A 15,394-nucleotide genomic window follows, 5' to 3' on the forward strand; every position below is an offset into this window, starting at 1 on the left:
CACAACACAAAGGCAGATCCTATTTCAACTATCAGGTCCCTATGTGGTAGTTAGGCAATTAATTGTGATTTTATTCCACCCTATTTAAAACCATGGAAACCCATTAACACAAGGTGGTGGTTTGTCCTTCTTGCCACTCAGTCTCAAAATTAAAATGAAGGCCTGATATAAAAGTAAATGCATTAATAGTTTTCAGAAAGGTAAGCAAGGTGGAATAGGATCACGTTTAGGTGCCTCAGTACCACTTCTGATAAGGTCTCCCACAACATTTTCTCAGGCAAGCTAAGGAAGTATGTGTTCAAATTGTGTTACACCTAACCTGTAAAATAAAATCTGGCCCCTAGTTTCATGGAAAGGGAACATGCACCTACTGCCCAATAGGCAAAGCGTTAGATTAGAAGGGGACCAACCTTTTTGGCAGATATGCCAGAAATCAGTGTTAAAAAATGGCTCCCCCTAGGTTAGAGCACTTCCCCAGCAAGTAAGAGACCTGAGACTTAAGCTTGCCTCATACTGAATGGCTATGAACCCAAACCCTCCCACTTAGCAGGACAGGGAAGCTTATCCCTAAACTGCATATCAGATTAGTGGCTATTCTCCATTCCTGCTACGAGAGAAACTAAAATCCATTATTTCCTTCTTCCAATATATTTCTCTAACTACTGTACTACAGAAACAGGCTCCTTTCTCCTCCTTGTGACATCATGACTTGTATTCTCAGCTGTCCAGTGACCACCCAGCTTCAAAAGGAAGAGCAGCAACATTTTTTTTACCAATTTAACCAAATAAAATGAGATAACTTGGAAAGAAAGAAATGCAAAGAGGCCTTCCAGACAACAAAGAAAATCTGTGCACTTCTAGTACTTTATAGCCAATTATTAGCTGTATTTATAGTCAAGTGTATACCAAGAGTCTGGCTGGGAGCAGTTTTACTGTAAGAAAAAGAAGAGTTACAACAGTGATGCCTGTAAACAAGAAGTTACTTTCACTAGAAATGGAACAACCTACAGCAAAAAAAGGAATACCTAGGTGAAACATATCCATTGTACTTGTACTCTTTGAAATATGTTACAGACATCTGTAGAGGATACAAAAAATGAAGGGATAATCAGAAGTTCCAGATAACTGGGTGCCCCTTGCACTAGCCATTTAACTAAACTATCTAGCATAAATATGTAAAAAAAGATGTACTTGTAGACTCCAATTGTCCCCTCACCCCCCCACTAAAAAGTTAAATTGTGTTCATATTCATTCAATACAAGACAAACTTAGACAAAACACCTGCTAGATAAATGGCAATTAATAGTCATCTAACATATGTAAGCAGCTGACTCAAATTAACCACTTGGTCCCAGCAGCCTCCTTATCAATAAATTAGCACAAGCCTGTCATCCAAGAATTACCCAATGCAAAAGCATCACACTGGGAAGATGAGACCAACACCCCTGGAGTAAAAAAAGGTAGTAGCTTAAGGGAGATTTGGGCACAGACTGGGACTGCTACTATGAAGTATGTTGGACTTGCTCTATAGAGAATTCATGTAGTGTATAAAGGGTGTTTCACTATTTAAGCATGGTAGCAAGGTGGCTTTACTTTGCTATAACTCCAGAGACAAACCTAAACTCTGATGAAGGCTCTTCCCCAACTGATCCAGTTAAACAGGTACCTTGTCATTTAAACTAGGGAAATGAAAGGTAGCCAGATATGTTACTAGCCACACTACTCCACTGTATGCTGCTGACCACAGAAATAATTGCATCTTGGCCATAGTAGCCGGATGGGCTGTTAGGCTTCAGCAGTTTTGAACTACTTATTAAAGTACTGCAGTCTTTAATCCTCCTTTTCTCTCTGTGGTGGCTAGGTGATTCCAGCTCGGCAGGTGTGAAGCATCATTGGTGCCACACTAAAAAGTTATTTAGTTTCTATTCCAAATAACAGCAGGGCTGTTCAACATGGCCTGGCTTCAAACATTCTTATAGCTATCTTTCCTCAATTAAAACTAGTAGGGCGTGCTATGGCTGTGAACAGGCATACAATAGAAATGCACCAAATTCAGTACTAAGCAGATGCTAGACAGCTCTTTCCTATTTGGTAATGTGACTTATCCCTCCACACTATGGAGTGAAGAGTTCTATACAAGAGCAATGTGAACATAGCTGAACCCAGTTAATGGATTGTTGAACACCTTGCCCACTTACTGCAGCTCTTGTGAAGCTTTAAACAAGAAAATCCAACTTATTACATTTCATTATGCAATAGGTAGCAAAATAATTAGCTGGTTAAGGCACATTATAGTTTACCTTTCGTAACCACTGTACTACTCTGGATTTGAAATGAACGGAATGGCATTCTCCCTGAATGTCAAGGTTGTCTGGTTATCAATATATTCATGGTAAAATGTACGCTTATGACTGCAAGAGTTGGCATCCAGAACTTCAGGATATAGTTTGTGCCATGTCCAATACCATGAAGTGGGGGAGAGGGGGGACAATAAGAGGAAAATCTGTTTCTGAGCCATGACTTTTTTTTCTTTACACTAAATTTGTATGAATTCAGTGGAGTTTTTTTCACTTTGGCTCAGTTGGTCAGAAACTGACCTCAGCCAGCAACAAATAAAGACACAGGGAAGTTCAAGTGTCCAGCATCTCTGCAAAAATCTCTTCCTAAAAGTATAGTGAACTTAAGTTAAATAGGGTTTTTGATATACTGATTATGAAACCTCTTCCCTCAAATCACAATGCAAATAAACAGGTTTAAAGGAGGTGTAAGAACAAGAGCGTTGCCCTTCTGTTTTGTTAGGGTTAATGCATCAAAAGATGTATTTTTAATGGAAAAGATGAGAATTCCAACAGTTATACTACAGCCAGAGACGACCATAGCATGGCGCAGGGCCCAGACATGGCGGTGGGGAGCAGCCGGAGGCGAAGCTGGCCCAGGTCTACGGGGCCCTTGCCCTGACTTCCAGGTCAGCTGCCAAGTGTCCCCTTAGGGACAGCCCTGACTACAGCCATGGACAATCTAGACTTTGCAAGTGGAAGCTGGTGATCAGATGACTGTATAAGTGTTCTACTGACTTCAGCAGGCAAAAGTTGGACCCAGAGCTACCCTGTAGGGGTGTGTGAAGCGGGGTGTATTCGATTCAGATTCGGCCCTATACGGGGACAACAATTCAATTCAATGATTCGGATCACTCTCCCAATTTGATTCAGATGAATCCAAATTTTAAGATTCAATGCTAATTCAGAGAATCAGTGATTCGGCCATTGACACAGCTTTAAATGTTTTTTCTACATACCTTGAGGTACCAAATGTGGCTCATGAACACTGCAATAGTGGGGTGGATGGAGCATCCCACAAGAGCAGAGGAGCCACCCCCTGCGTGCTCAGCTGCCGCCAAATGCATGGGGGGGCCCCGCACCCTCCCAGCTTGGTGATCAGCTGTACAGGGACCCTGGGTGCCCCCCACAGATCCAGGAGGCACAAGTCATCAAGCCCGGGGGGGGGGGGGGGGGGGGGGGGGCGCAGCACAGAGCGTGCTCCCCAGAGGACCCGCCCACACACTCCTATGGGACACTCCATCCATCCCACTATCTCAGTGTTCACAACCTGCCTGGTACCTTGAGGCATGTAGAAAAACATTTAAAGCTGTGTCTATCCAAATAGTCAAATGTTTCTGAATCGATTTGGAGGGTTCCAATTTGACTCGGAGAGATTAAAGGGTCTCCTGATTCAATTCAGATTCGGAGATTCAGCCGCCAAATCGAATCAGCGACCAAAGCTTCGTGCAGCCCTACTACACTGCACCTGTTCTGGACTAAAGTGTTAGGGCTAGGAATTCTGACTCTTATACCAAACGCCCTAATGGAGGCACTTAACCAGGCAATTACAGCAAAAATAGTGCTCTTGGCAGGATGAGTCATGGGTCTGCTGGCCAAGATGGCCAAACTGGCAAATGCATTCTGCACTCTTCATGATATTCTTTTTTTAAATACAAACTTCCCTAGTGGAGTCAGCTCCCAGCAGCGAAAGTTATTTTGCCAACATAGTTTAAAATTGATCAAGCAAGGAATACTGCAAGCTGATACAGCTGCAACTACCTCATAGCTGTGCTGGTTGGGGAAGCTGATGCAGCATGCCCTGACCAAAACAGTTAGGGTGGCAAATGCTAAGCATAAGCCAGGCCTTGCTAGATGCATTAAACAGTTACTTGACCAATATTAAACAGGATGTTAAACTCTAAATACTTGCTATTGCAGGTGTTATGCACTCATCTTTAACCTAAAGGAGAACTACATTACTCATACCCATCTACCAGAACTGCCTTTTTTATGAAGTATGTGAAATGTTGAACAGTACCCGCCCTTCCTTTATACCCAATATGGCAAATCCACCTTTCACTGCAGGGTCGGTGAAAATACTGCAGAAGTACAAGACTGCTTATATTACAGGACTGCAAAATGCATATATAGAAGTGACAGAACCAAACAGCTAGGTCTTGAACAAACAGAAATACTTCTCAGAGCTTGATAAAAGCATCTAATTCCCTTCTGAGTCAATTTGATTCCTGACTAGGCTACAGGCCATATCCCAACAATGGCTCTTACTCTGAGCTCTCCACTGGAGGCAACAGTTTGCAACTTGGAGGTCATTCTGCACCAACTTGATGTTGGATGTCTTTCTAGCACTGCCAAAAATTCAAGCCAGCATTTGAAATATTTGGCACAGCCCATGGGCAAATACATTGTTAAATAAAGTTCTTAGACCAAATATTTTATATAATGCATAATTAGCTCAACTTCTGCAGTCTCAATTGCTTTATTCAGTATAATAAGCCATGAACATCGACAGTGCCCAAGAACAGTTTACTAGAGAGCAAAGAATGGTTTTTCTATTAATCTGACTCTTTTTCTAGTCTATGAAATACTCAAGATTACAAAAACTAGTGTGCACGTGCATATACCCCTCCCTCCTTTCCCAGCATCCTGGAAGTGTTTGGGTCAAAATAAAACAAGTACCTCACTTCAACCCTGACACTAACAAAATGCCCCGACAGCTGCTAATCTTCTGTCATATAAACAGAATAAGTTTAAAACGGTTTCCCTGAAACACAATATTCTCCCTGCCTACAAAAGCCCCAGCTGGAATCTGCTGTAAATCCCATGCTGAATGTGACAACAGTATATCCTAGCTGACATTTAATCCATCTGAATAGGAAACTTCCTTGACACATGAATGATTTTAAGCTGAATTTATGTTTAGTCCTTAAAATAGCTCCAGTGCTTGCCTATGAAGCAGGATTAAAAAAAAAAAGTAAAGCCATTTAAAAACATTACATAAAGCACCTGAACACTCCTTTAGCCTAGTATTTAGCACTAAAGCTCTCATTTAGAGCCTCTATTGTTTGCATATCTTCCAGCAACTCTCTGGACTAACCTTGCAAAATAATCATCCATCAAATTTCAAGTTCATCTTATAGTAAATTAATAACCTGAGCTATATGCTGGGCTCATGCTCTGAGAAACTTAACAATAGTATTCTAGGTATTTTGCTGCTGTAAAAGCAATAGCTGATGGCAGAATGTGATCCTGTCAGGTCAACAAATTAATAGAGACTTTTCTTACCGAAGCAAGGAAGGAAGAGTACATTAGGATGCCCACACTAATCCTTAGAACTTCAACCTTAGTTTATTATAGAAGACTGAATTCAGCACTGGCACTTGTTGTTGTGTTTAATTTTAAGCCTAGTTATCAGCTGCCTCCTGTCCTGCAACTATTAAACATGATTGCAGGTGCGTGCATGTCTATTTATTACTGTGGAAGCCCTGCTTCTCCCTCTTACAAATTTTGTAGGATTTGCCGAGTGTCAAATTAAGCTGGGATCCAGGCCATGTACTGCTTCCTTCAGAGGTGTGAACGGCCATGTCATAAACACTATGTGGCAGGTAGGGTACTGCAGCTTTTGTCTAGCTAGGACAGGGAGGTTTCAAGAATGACTTTTTCTAATGAAATTTAGTGACATATTTGAGGTACAGTATTTGAACAAAATTACATCATCTGGATGATTCATCACAGCTAGACTAAGAACAATTAAAAACAAAGCAACCCCTTTGGGGAGCTGATTGTCATTCTGAATTACTACTGATTGACTTAATTACCAACAAGCTTCACCAGGTTAGTTCAATGAAAATGCAGAAAAATAGCTACCTAAGGATTGTTTGCTCAGCTTAAAACCTATAAGAATGCTGCCAAAAATCACTGCAAATTAAGTCCCCTGAAAATACCATCACTGTCCTCAATGAGTTAAGTAAATATAATACTTGCTCTGTGCCTTGAAGGTCAATCTCATTTTGATTAAGGCAATGGACAAAAGTTGCTTGAATCAGGAAGAGACGCACCCTGCTTGCTTAAAATGCCATCATATACTTTTGGACAGAGCAAGAATTTTAAAGTACCTGCCACCTTCAAGACCTTGCCTTTTTTAGTTCCTTTTCTACTGAAACCTACTTGGACTCTTGCATATGAATAAACGTACAAGAATAAGAACTGAAGAGACTAAAAAAACAACTAAACTCCAACTATCAGTAAAGGACAATCCTAATAAAAGCTTGTCTTCCTATTAAACTCTGCTTTAGAGGTGGAAGAAAAGGAGGGTGGTCTGGTTAAGATGTAGGTTTGACTTTGGGCTCTGCTACAGTCTTAGTATGATTCCCATTCAAAACTGAGCCTCCATTCTACCTTTCACATCTAGTATAACATTATTTGGCTTAGATTTTTATAAAGCACTGTAAACCAAGTACTTGGTTTTGATATTTCCAAATCAAAATTAATTAATAATCAATAATTTGTAACGGACATAAGCAAAGTTGTGAAAAAATCATAACAGTAATCATGAAAATTCTTTTTCTTTTACAATGAAAGTGAAAAAAATAAGCCCTAAAATGCTTCTCATCAATTTATTTGATCCCAGGGAACTTGTCTGACTTTTGGCTAAACCTTACTTTTTATTTTATTAATATTACCTATCCAAGATAAATATAGATGCCCTTGTAGAAGTTCTATCTTAGTCCATGACTGTGGAACCACCTTAAAAAAAAAAAAAATGGGATTCCCACTGTGTGAAGCAGTAAAATGGCATGAAGTACGCAGGCAACAAACTTGTACTAGAAATGAGAACTGGTAATTTAACATGCATGCATATTTTTACCAAAAGTAACCTTTCAACCTATGTGCGTTTCTGGCCTGAGCCACAAAGGAAATCGTGGTTCTCAGTCTTTGTTTGGAGAAGTGAACAAGGCCTGAACTTACAAAGTGTAATGCAACCATGTGACAAATTCCTGCTGCTTAATTGTTCATTATTTCGATTGACTGCATTAGTTTAATGTTTTCTCGACATCTAACTAGTTTCTTGCACCTGAGCATGCTAGTCCAAAGATGATACTTGGTGCGTGAAATGGATAATCTTCAACCCTGATGGTATGGAGGTGCCCTTGGTATTGTGGTATATACCTCCAATAGCAAATGGTGAGAACTATACAGTTTGTTTACTTTTTAAATTTAGGCTCGTCAAAATAGGTTTTACTTCAAACCCCTTCTAGATTTTTTTCCCAAAGAATTAAAGGCATTTAACAGCAATTCTGACTACCAACTCTGAGTAACTGCAGCAGTAGAATTCTTTTCCCCCTTACCTACAAGTATTTTGATGTATAGGAGGACTAGTCTTCCCCTTCTTAAGAGGCTTAGATTTTCCCTCAGTACTCAATAGGGAACTAATATAGAAAACACTGGAATGAAGCCCTCATGCTAACAGTTTAGCAGATAGACTAGCTCCTGCTGAATCATATTGATTCCCTCCCCCTCTTCCCTGGGACACTGTATTGTTTAATTTGCACTTGGAAATCAAAACAAAATTATTTATAAGATGCCATTCACACACAGGATGCTTAATGGCTTATGTATAATTCCAAGCTCTCAGGTTTACTGTGTGGCATGAATGTCTCCTGTCATCATCTTTAAGTTACTGCATTCATAAAACAGGGGTGATGAGGCCTAAATGATTTGAGAATGATTCATGTTGGCAGTATTTTGAGGTCATTGGACCAATGATACTAAAGAAGTCGAGGACACTGATAAGTGCAAGGTGTTGCACATGGGGAGTTAACACTGATAAGTGCAAGGTGTTGCACATGGGGAGGAAGAACCGGCACCACACTTACAGGTTGGGGAACTCCCCTCTTGCCAGCACGGAGACAGAAAAGGATCTTGGAGTCGTCATTGACTCCACGATGAACATGGGCCGGCAGTGTGGGGAGGCAGTCAAGAAGGCCAACCGTACCCTGTCATGCATCCACAGATGCATTCTCGAGCAGGTCCAGGGAGGTGATCCTCCCCCTCTATGCGGCACTGGTCAGGCCGCAGCTGGAGTACCGCGTCCAGTTCTGGGCGCCACACTTCAAGAGGGACATGGACGATATGGAAAGAGTTCAGAGGAGGGCCACTCGTATGATCAAGGGTCAGCAGGGCAGGCCTTATGAGGAGAGGCTACGGGACCTGAACCTGTTTAGCATCCACAAGAGAAGGTTAAGGGGGGACCTTGTGGCCTGCTACAAACTGGTCAGGGGGGATCAGCAGGTATTGGGGGAGTCCCTGTTCCCCCGTGCGCTGCCAGGAGTGACCAGGAATAACGGTCACAAGCTGGCGGAGGGTAAGTTTAGATTAGATATTAGGAGGCGCTACTTCACAGTCAGGGCGGCTAGGGCCTGGAACCGGCTTCCAGGGGAAGTGGTGCAGGCTCCTAGCCTGGGGATTTTTAAAAGGAAGTTAGATGAGCACCTTGCCGGGGTCATCTGACCCCGGTGCTCTTTCCTGCCAAGGCAGGGGGTCGGACTAGATGATCTACCTAGGTCCCTTCCGACTCTAGCTACTATGAAACTATGAAACTATGACAACTGACATGAATACTTGGTTTGAAACCTGCCCTCTGAAGTAGGAAGCTCTCAGGAACTTTAACCATTTTTCTAGTTTAGACTTAAAAGTTCCCATTCCTTACAAATGCGGAAGGTGGGAAAAGTCATAATGTGATCCTCTGGAAAACTGCCATGGCACTGTTGTTAACAAAACTGTGACCAGCAAAAAGTCAATAAGAAGTCAGATGGCATCCTCCCAGAAAGATCACCAACCACTCACTTCATATCAGCAGCACATGATTCAGAGGTTACAACTCTAGAAGCATTAAGCATTACCCCAGTATCTTTCAATTATGTGCAACTAAAATACCAACCCTTGCCATTGGCTATATCCAATATCAGGGCCTAAGAAATCTGCTGACTGATATAGGTACAGCAAGTTATTCTTCCCGGACCCAAGAATAGATTATGTTTATTTCGTTTTGGTTTTGCAAACTGTCATTTTGGTAGAAAGGTGAAGCATGTTTCATCTCTCCTCACCTGGATACTTCCGTAAATGTTGGCTATACAAAATATGCTTTACTGTGCCTCAGACGTACCAGTTCAGCTTTTATGAAACTGGATAATATTTGTTTACACGTCTCGTACATTAACTTTGACGCTGGTTCTGCCTAGCTCCCACTTAATCAAGACAGCGTGAAAAACTACTTTAAGGCTATACTAGTCTCGCTACCCAGATGCAGCTATAGGTACATCCCCAAAGAAAACCAAACACAATACTCTTGCTCCAAGAGATTACAAACATATTCCAGATAACTAAGGATAATTGTTTAAAACAATTCAGCAAGCTGCAACTGCAGCACCTTCTCAAAAGCTTTTACATTATCTTTGAGGGTGCTGGTTGTAGCCATGTTGGTCTAAAAAGATGGGCAGATAAGGTTCTTTGGGTAAACACGATATCTTTTATTACACCAACTAAATTATACTTTGCTAAGCTTAACAAAGAATATTTTTTCCAACTTAGTTGGTCTAATAAAAATATTCTGTTTACCCATAGAACCTTGTCTGCTTTCACATGGTCTTGGCAAGGTTCTTTGGGTAGATGTGAACCTTGCCTATAGACCAACATGGCTACAACCAAAAACCCTTTACAGTCTTCATACTTCAGAAGGTCCCTTCCTCCAGAATATTTAAAGACTTAACACCCTGCTGGCTGAAACTCTACAGCAGTGGGGGCCAACATTTTTGGCAGGCATGCAACAAATCAGCCCTGTGCCATCTCATTCTTCTGGCTGATCTGCTGCTGTGCTGCCTGTTCCCAACTTGATCTGTGACATGGCACACACCAAAGCTGCCTGTATCACTTATAGCACTCATGCTGCAGGTTGCCACTCTTGCTACAGCATTTAAAGATCAACATATTTGAGTTGAGCAGCTGGAAGAAATAACCACTCAAATGTCTCTGTTATAAGCAGAGGTGGAGGTTGTAGCCATGTGGAGTTGGTTTAATAAGAGATATCAGATTTATCCAGAGAACCCCATCTGTCTGTTTATAAGCAACATTCAGGACCCCCACTTCAAGCATGCTGGGATGCACTCTGTACAATGAATCATTCAAGTCACAGATGCAGCCTAACATGTATGGGTAAGAGACTACCTTGTGTCCAAAACAACAGGTGCAGAATATACCACAACATGCATGTCTACGTAATTATTTTTGACCCAATATTCATAGGGGAAGTTACAATTTTGGACTACTCTTGAGGGCATGGGGCGGGGGGGGGGCGGATAAACTGCTGATACTATAAAAAAAATCCTATCTAAATATTTCCAGTAGTTTAAGTACTCAACTGAGGCAACAGATACAGTTGAGCAACATGGCATGCTCCATACCTTGCCTCTCTGCGGTAACACAGAGTAGTCTCAAAAAACTCTAGTTTGTGAAGGCTCACACTGAAGAAAAAAACCCGAAGTAAGAGCATGTGAAACAAAAAAGAAGTAGAAGCAAAAAAGAAGGTGAAAAGAATAAAGACCTTATGCAGAAAAAGTTCTTTGCATAAATGCATTATCTTCTATTACACCAACAACATAGTTGGAAAAATTGTTCTTTACAAGCTTTCAGACACAAACACCCTTTTTCCAAGTACAGGGAGAGTCTGCCAGTGTCTGCCTGCTCTCTTGGGTGGAACTGAAGCTTAAGTCTGCTCTGCCTATGTCCCTGGACCAGGGGTTTTCAATGAAGGGTACATGCAGGGAACCTCCTCCCTCCCACTTGTCAACTGGCCACTGGGGGTTACCCCAACCAAAAAGGTTGAAAATCCCTGCCCTAGACCAATACGGAGATGACCAACACCCTCTAAATATGTTATGGACATAAAAATAGTCTCTTAAGAAATGCTTTAGGTATCTGCATCCTTCATGATGCATCTCATTTTTTCCTACAATCCTGAAGAAAAGATGCTAATATCTGGTTTGATGCAACTAAAGCGTAAGTGGATAATTCTACTCCAGTGAGTTCATATATGGAGGTCTGAATGGGATCTTTTGCTGAAGGGTTTCCTACTGTGCTGAGACGCAGATTAGGCGATTTATCTGGGAGTGAGTAAAAGACCCGAACTAAAAAAGCTACATTTTTTTAATTTAAAAAAAACAAAATCATAAATTTGTGTCTGCAACTTTCTCACATGTTTGGAGGTGGCAAGTGTCTACAAGGGTGAATGAAGAAATTTCCTAGGGTGGGTTTTATCAGTTAAGTGTTTTCACTGTAATTACCTGACTCTTGACATATGATGTCAATGCTAACTTTCTAAAACCAGAGAAAATATTTCTCTAGTACCAGTAACTTCCATCCATTACTGATGAGCCTGTGTCACTTTTCTTCTATACTAGATGAAACAAGTACTTGTTGATTTGTCTTCAAGACAAAGTGACCTTATAATCCTAGAAGAGGCACAGCACATATATTACAGCAGGAAGCAGCTCTCTGTAATTTAGAGGTCTCCTTCAACAGTTATTTTAGGTGCGTAAAGGAAGGAGTCTATGTAGAGGTTACAAAGTTACAACCCAGTCCCTTTTTAAACTACCCTACCCCCCCGGATTTTCTGACCTTTACCCTTTCCTGAAAATAGAGTAGAAAGCAAACTACCAGTGAAAAGACTGGTCACTGTGAACAAAAAAGTTACCAAAAAAAAAAAAAAAAAAAAAAAGTGGTGGTGAGAAAGTGGTTTGTGGTTTACATTAAGAAAGTCATACCACCACAGGAAACCTCCATAATTACTCAAAACTTCCTGGGCATATTGCTGTTTTGCTTGCTATTGTTCCATTTCCTTATATTTATCACTCAGTCAGGACAGTCTCTAAAGCCTGAGGTCAAACAAGTAGCTGAATGTTGCACCTGGTCAGTAAATGACTACAGAAGCAGTTGCTAAATGCACTGCCTTCTCATTTAGAGAGGCATCCTCTTTCTCCACTGCCATTCAATTTCTAATTTGACTCTATTGATAAACAGAGTGGAGCACTTAACCAATGCATTAAGAAGCAGTTTTTCAAAGCAAGCAGCTACCTCTTTCCACTAATCGTTTTTTAACTGTGGTGTTGAAAAGTTTTAACTCCTGGAATTACCAATTCGTGCTTCAATAGGAGAGGCTAAAAAACATAGAAGACATAATTTAATAATTTACATTGTAAACGCGCATTTTAGACACTAGATGTACAAGCTGTACAGTGTCACTGCATACATTATTTACAATGTGAACAACAGCAACTCCTTGGTGTAAATTGTTATTGGATTAGTTATTTTAAAGAATGAAGATGGGAAGAAATTGCAGCTAAAGTATTAAAACAGCACTCTGGTCAAATTCAGGCCAGGACTCAAGTTTTGTAGATGCATCTTGAACAAAATTGAATTCCATATTTAACGGTTTTTCCTTCATTTAATACAAAACTGCTCCCCATCCTCAAGGTCATTCTCTAGCAGTGTTTGCAGAGTGGTAAAACAGCTGGAGACTGAAACAGATGAGTCCATCTCTGCTGTCAAAAATGGATGACAAACATTTTCACTGCATAGCCTCTAATATTTGATTAGTCTGAGTGACATACACATGGAGACTTGCATTCCCGCAGTCACCTCTGAAAATGCGATTGACCAACTCAATAATCTTCATACAAGGCACCAAAATGTGGGACGGTGAAATCTTCTTGTGATGGTCTAGCTGATCTCACGCACCTCTCCTAGATGACCGACTGCTGCAGAAAGCCGTTTGCTTTCCAGAATTTACTCCCAACACTAAACCCACCTTTTAGCATTTTAAGATGCAACTACACATACTAAAAATCCTCAACGGGAGCAACACGCTTAACTGTAGCTGTACAAAAAAAATGTATGGATGGAGGGCTGATTTTGTTATGGCAGCAAGCTATTTTAAAAAAAAATGTAGCAGTCCAGCATTTAACTCTAGTATCTCCCAGCTACAAGCTGCTCATAAACCTGGGTTGCGAGAACAAGAAACTGCAGAGAAACATTAACTATAATGACAAGCATTTATGTGCCGACCCGTATAAAAAAACCAAAAATCTCTGCTAAAGAAGTGAGTAGATTAAGTCTTTTTTTTTTTTTTTTAAACAGAAGAAAACTGAAGTATTCTTATTTCCCTTTAAGGAGATCCTTCCTCCTGCTTCCACCAGGTCACAAACCGTGCACATTTTCAGTGGTCCAAAGCTTATATAAAAAAAACAAGTTTGGGAGTTTTTTTAATTCTTGCAACTGTCCAAAGCTTATATATATATATATTTTTAAAAATATTATTTTTTAATCCTTGCGACTGTTAAGTCTTCAGTCCATCACGACTGCACCTGGAGGACTGCACCCCTCAAGCCTCACCGCGAAACAGAAGCGCTGGGCAGGCGCCCGGTGGAAACCCACCTTCAGGGATGGATGGATGGAGAGCCCCGGCCCGCTCCCCTCCAGCCCCCCGGACTCCCGCCGCCCCGCAATGCGTCTGCCCTTGCCGGCGAGGCCGACCGACAGGCACGGCCCGGGACAGCGCACCCGCTGCTGCCGGGGGACGGGGCCTGCAGCCGGCAACAACCCTGACCTCAGCCCCCCGGACACGACCCCGACCCCGCCGTTACCTCGGGTGGCCGCGGCGCCCCCGCAGAGCAGCCCGGCGGCCAGGAGCCAGGCGGGGGCCAGCACTCCCGGGCGCGGCATGGCGAGGGCACTGGCACGGCCACGGGGCGCCCCCGCCGGTCCTGCCGAGCCGCTGCGGGAGTGCCCGCTCCGAGCGCGCCGCTAAGATGGCGGCGGCCGCGGCTGCCCGGGCTCGTTCTCTCCCGCACCGTTGCCAGGCGGGGGAGGGGCGGCGCGGGGCGAACCAACTCGCGGCGACGGCCGGGGGGGGAGGGGGAGGGACAAACCACCTCGCTGGAGTGGGGGGGTGACAAACCATCGAAAAGGAAAGCGGGGAGACACTTTCCTGGTTTTGGGGGGGGGGTCTAGTTTTTTTTTTTTTTGGTGTCTAGAATAAAACGGATTATTTCTGAGATGGGAGAATCAAAGCTATTGATGGGGTATTAAGAGGAGGGGGAGAAACCACCTCAATTGGGGGGGGCGCTTCCGTGGGAAAAGTTGCAGAGGGGGAGGGGGAGGAAGAAACCATCTGCGCCGGAGGAGGAGGAGGGAAAGCGGGGGAGAAACCATTCCCGGGGCGGGGGGGTTGTTTTAGAGCCCGGGTGCGGGGGCTGCCCGGCTCCCCGCAGCGCCGTGCAAATCGCAGTGATTTTCCAAACGTGCAAACCTCAAGGGGGAGAAGCCTCGGTTCATTTGCAGTGCCACATAACGCACCCCTGAATTAAGACCTCTTGCCATTTTTAGAGGCACCTTGACCAGTTTTTACAAGAGATGTATCTGGTCCCTCCCGAAAGCGGCGATCAGTTCGAGCCCTGATCCTGCACCCTGCGGGGTTGTCGCGCTTGATTCAGTGGGAGCAAGGTCATGCCCAACCGAGCGGACTCTGCAATGTGAGCGGGGTAGGGGGACCCCAGGACTCTGCACTGGGCTACATATGTCAGGGAACCAGGGAGAAAAGACTTGTGCAAACTGCAGTCAAATGTGCCAAGCAAGCAAGTTAAAAAAAAGCAAAGCATGGTTCAATTTTGTTCCTTCTTTATACCAGTATGAAGCTGCAATGCTGCAAAGACTTCCACGTGTGCTTCACTGCAAGCATTACTTTTCACTGTAACTGGTACATTTGTAACCAGAAATGTGATTTTTTTTCACGTTGTCTTTTTGGTAGTTAGCCCATTTTAGAGATGGGGAGCCACAGACAAAGTGCCTTTCTTATCACCGAATAGTATACGCTTTTGCGAATACAGCCACTAAACTGTTCTTCGTGCATCTGAAAATATTGAGTTCGGCAAAAAGCGTTTTTGATACATACCTGCTTTTTTTTTTTTTTTTTTTTTTTTTTTTTTTTTTTTTTAGAGCAGAGGCTA

At 42.6% G+C, this 15,394-nt stretch overlaps 1 protein-coding gene across 4 annotated transcripts in view; it reads right to left on the bottom strand.

The window, feature by feature from the left end:
* The window catches only part of CLSTN1 (calsyntenin 1), a 62,643-nt gene extending 48,399 nt beyond the window's left edge, over positions 1 to 14,244 (bottom strand). For all 4 annotated transcript variants that reach the window (XM_090024661.1, XM_090024659.1, XM_090024660.1 and 1 more), the window contains exon 1: positions 14,033 to 14,244. In XM_090024661.1, the coding sequence (XP_089880787.1) occupies positions 14,033 to 14,111 (79 nt within the window). In that variant the 5' untranslated portion in view covers positions 14,112 to 14,244. The remainder of the gene's footprint in view (positions 1 to 14,032) is intronic.
* Between the last annotated feature and the right edge of the window lie 1,150 nt (positions 14,245 to 15,394).

Source organism: Crocodylus siamensis, chromosome 12 (assembly GCF_052110815.1).
Source record: "Crocodylus siamensis isolate JL-2025a chromosome 12, ASM5211081v1, whole genome shotgun sequence".
NCBI classification, from domain to species: domain Eukaryota; kingdom Metazoa; phylum Chordata; order Crocodylia; family Crocodylidae; genus Crocodylus; species Crocodylus siamensis.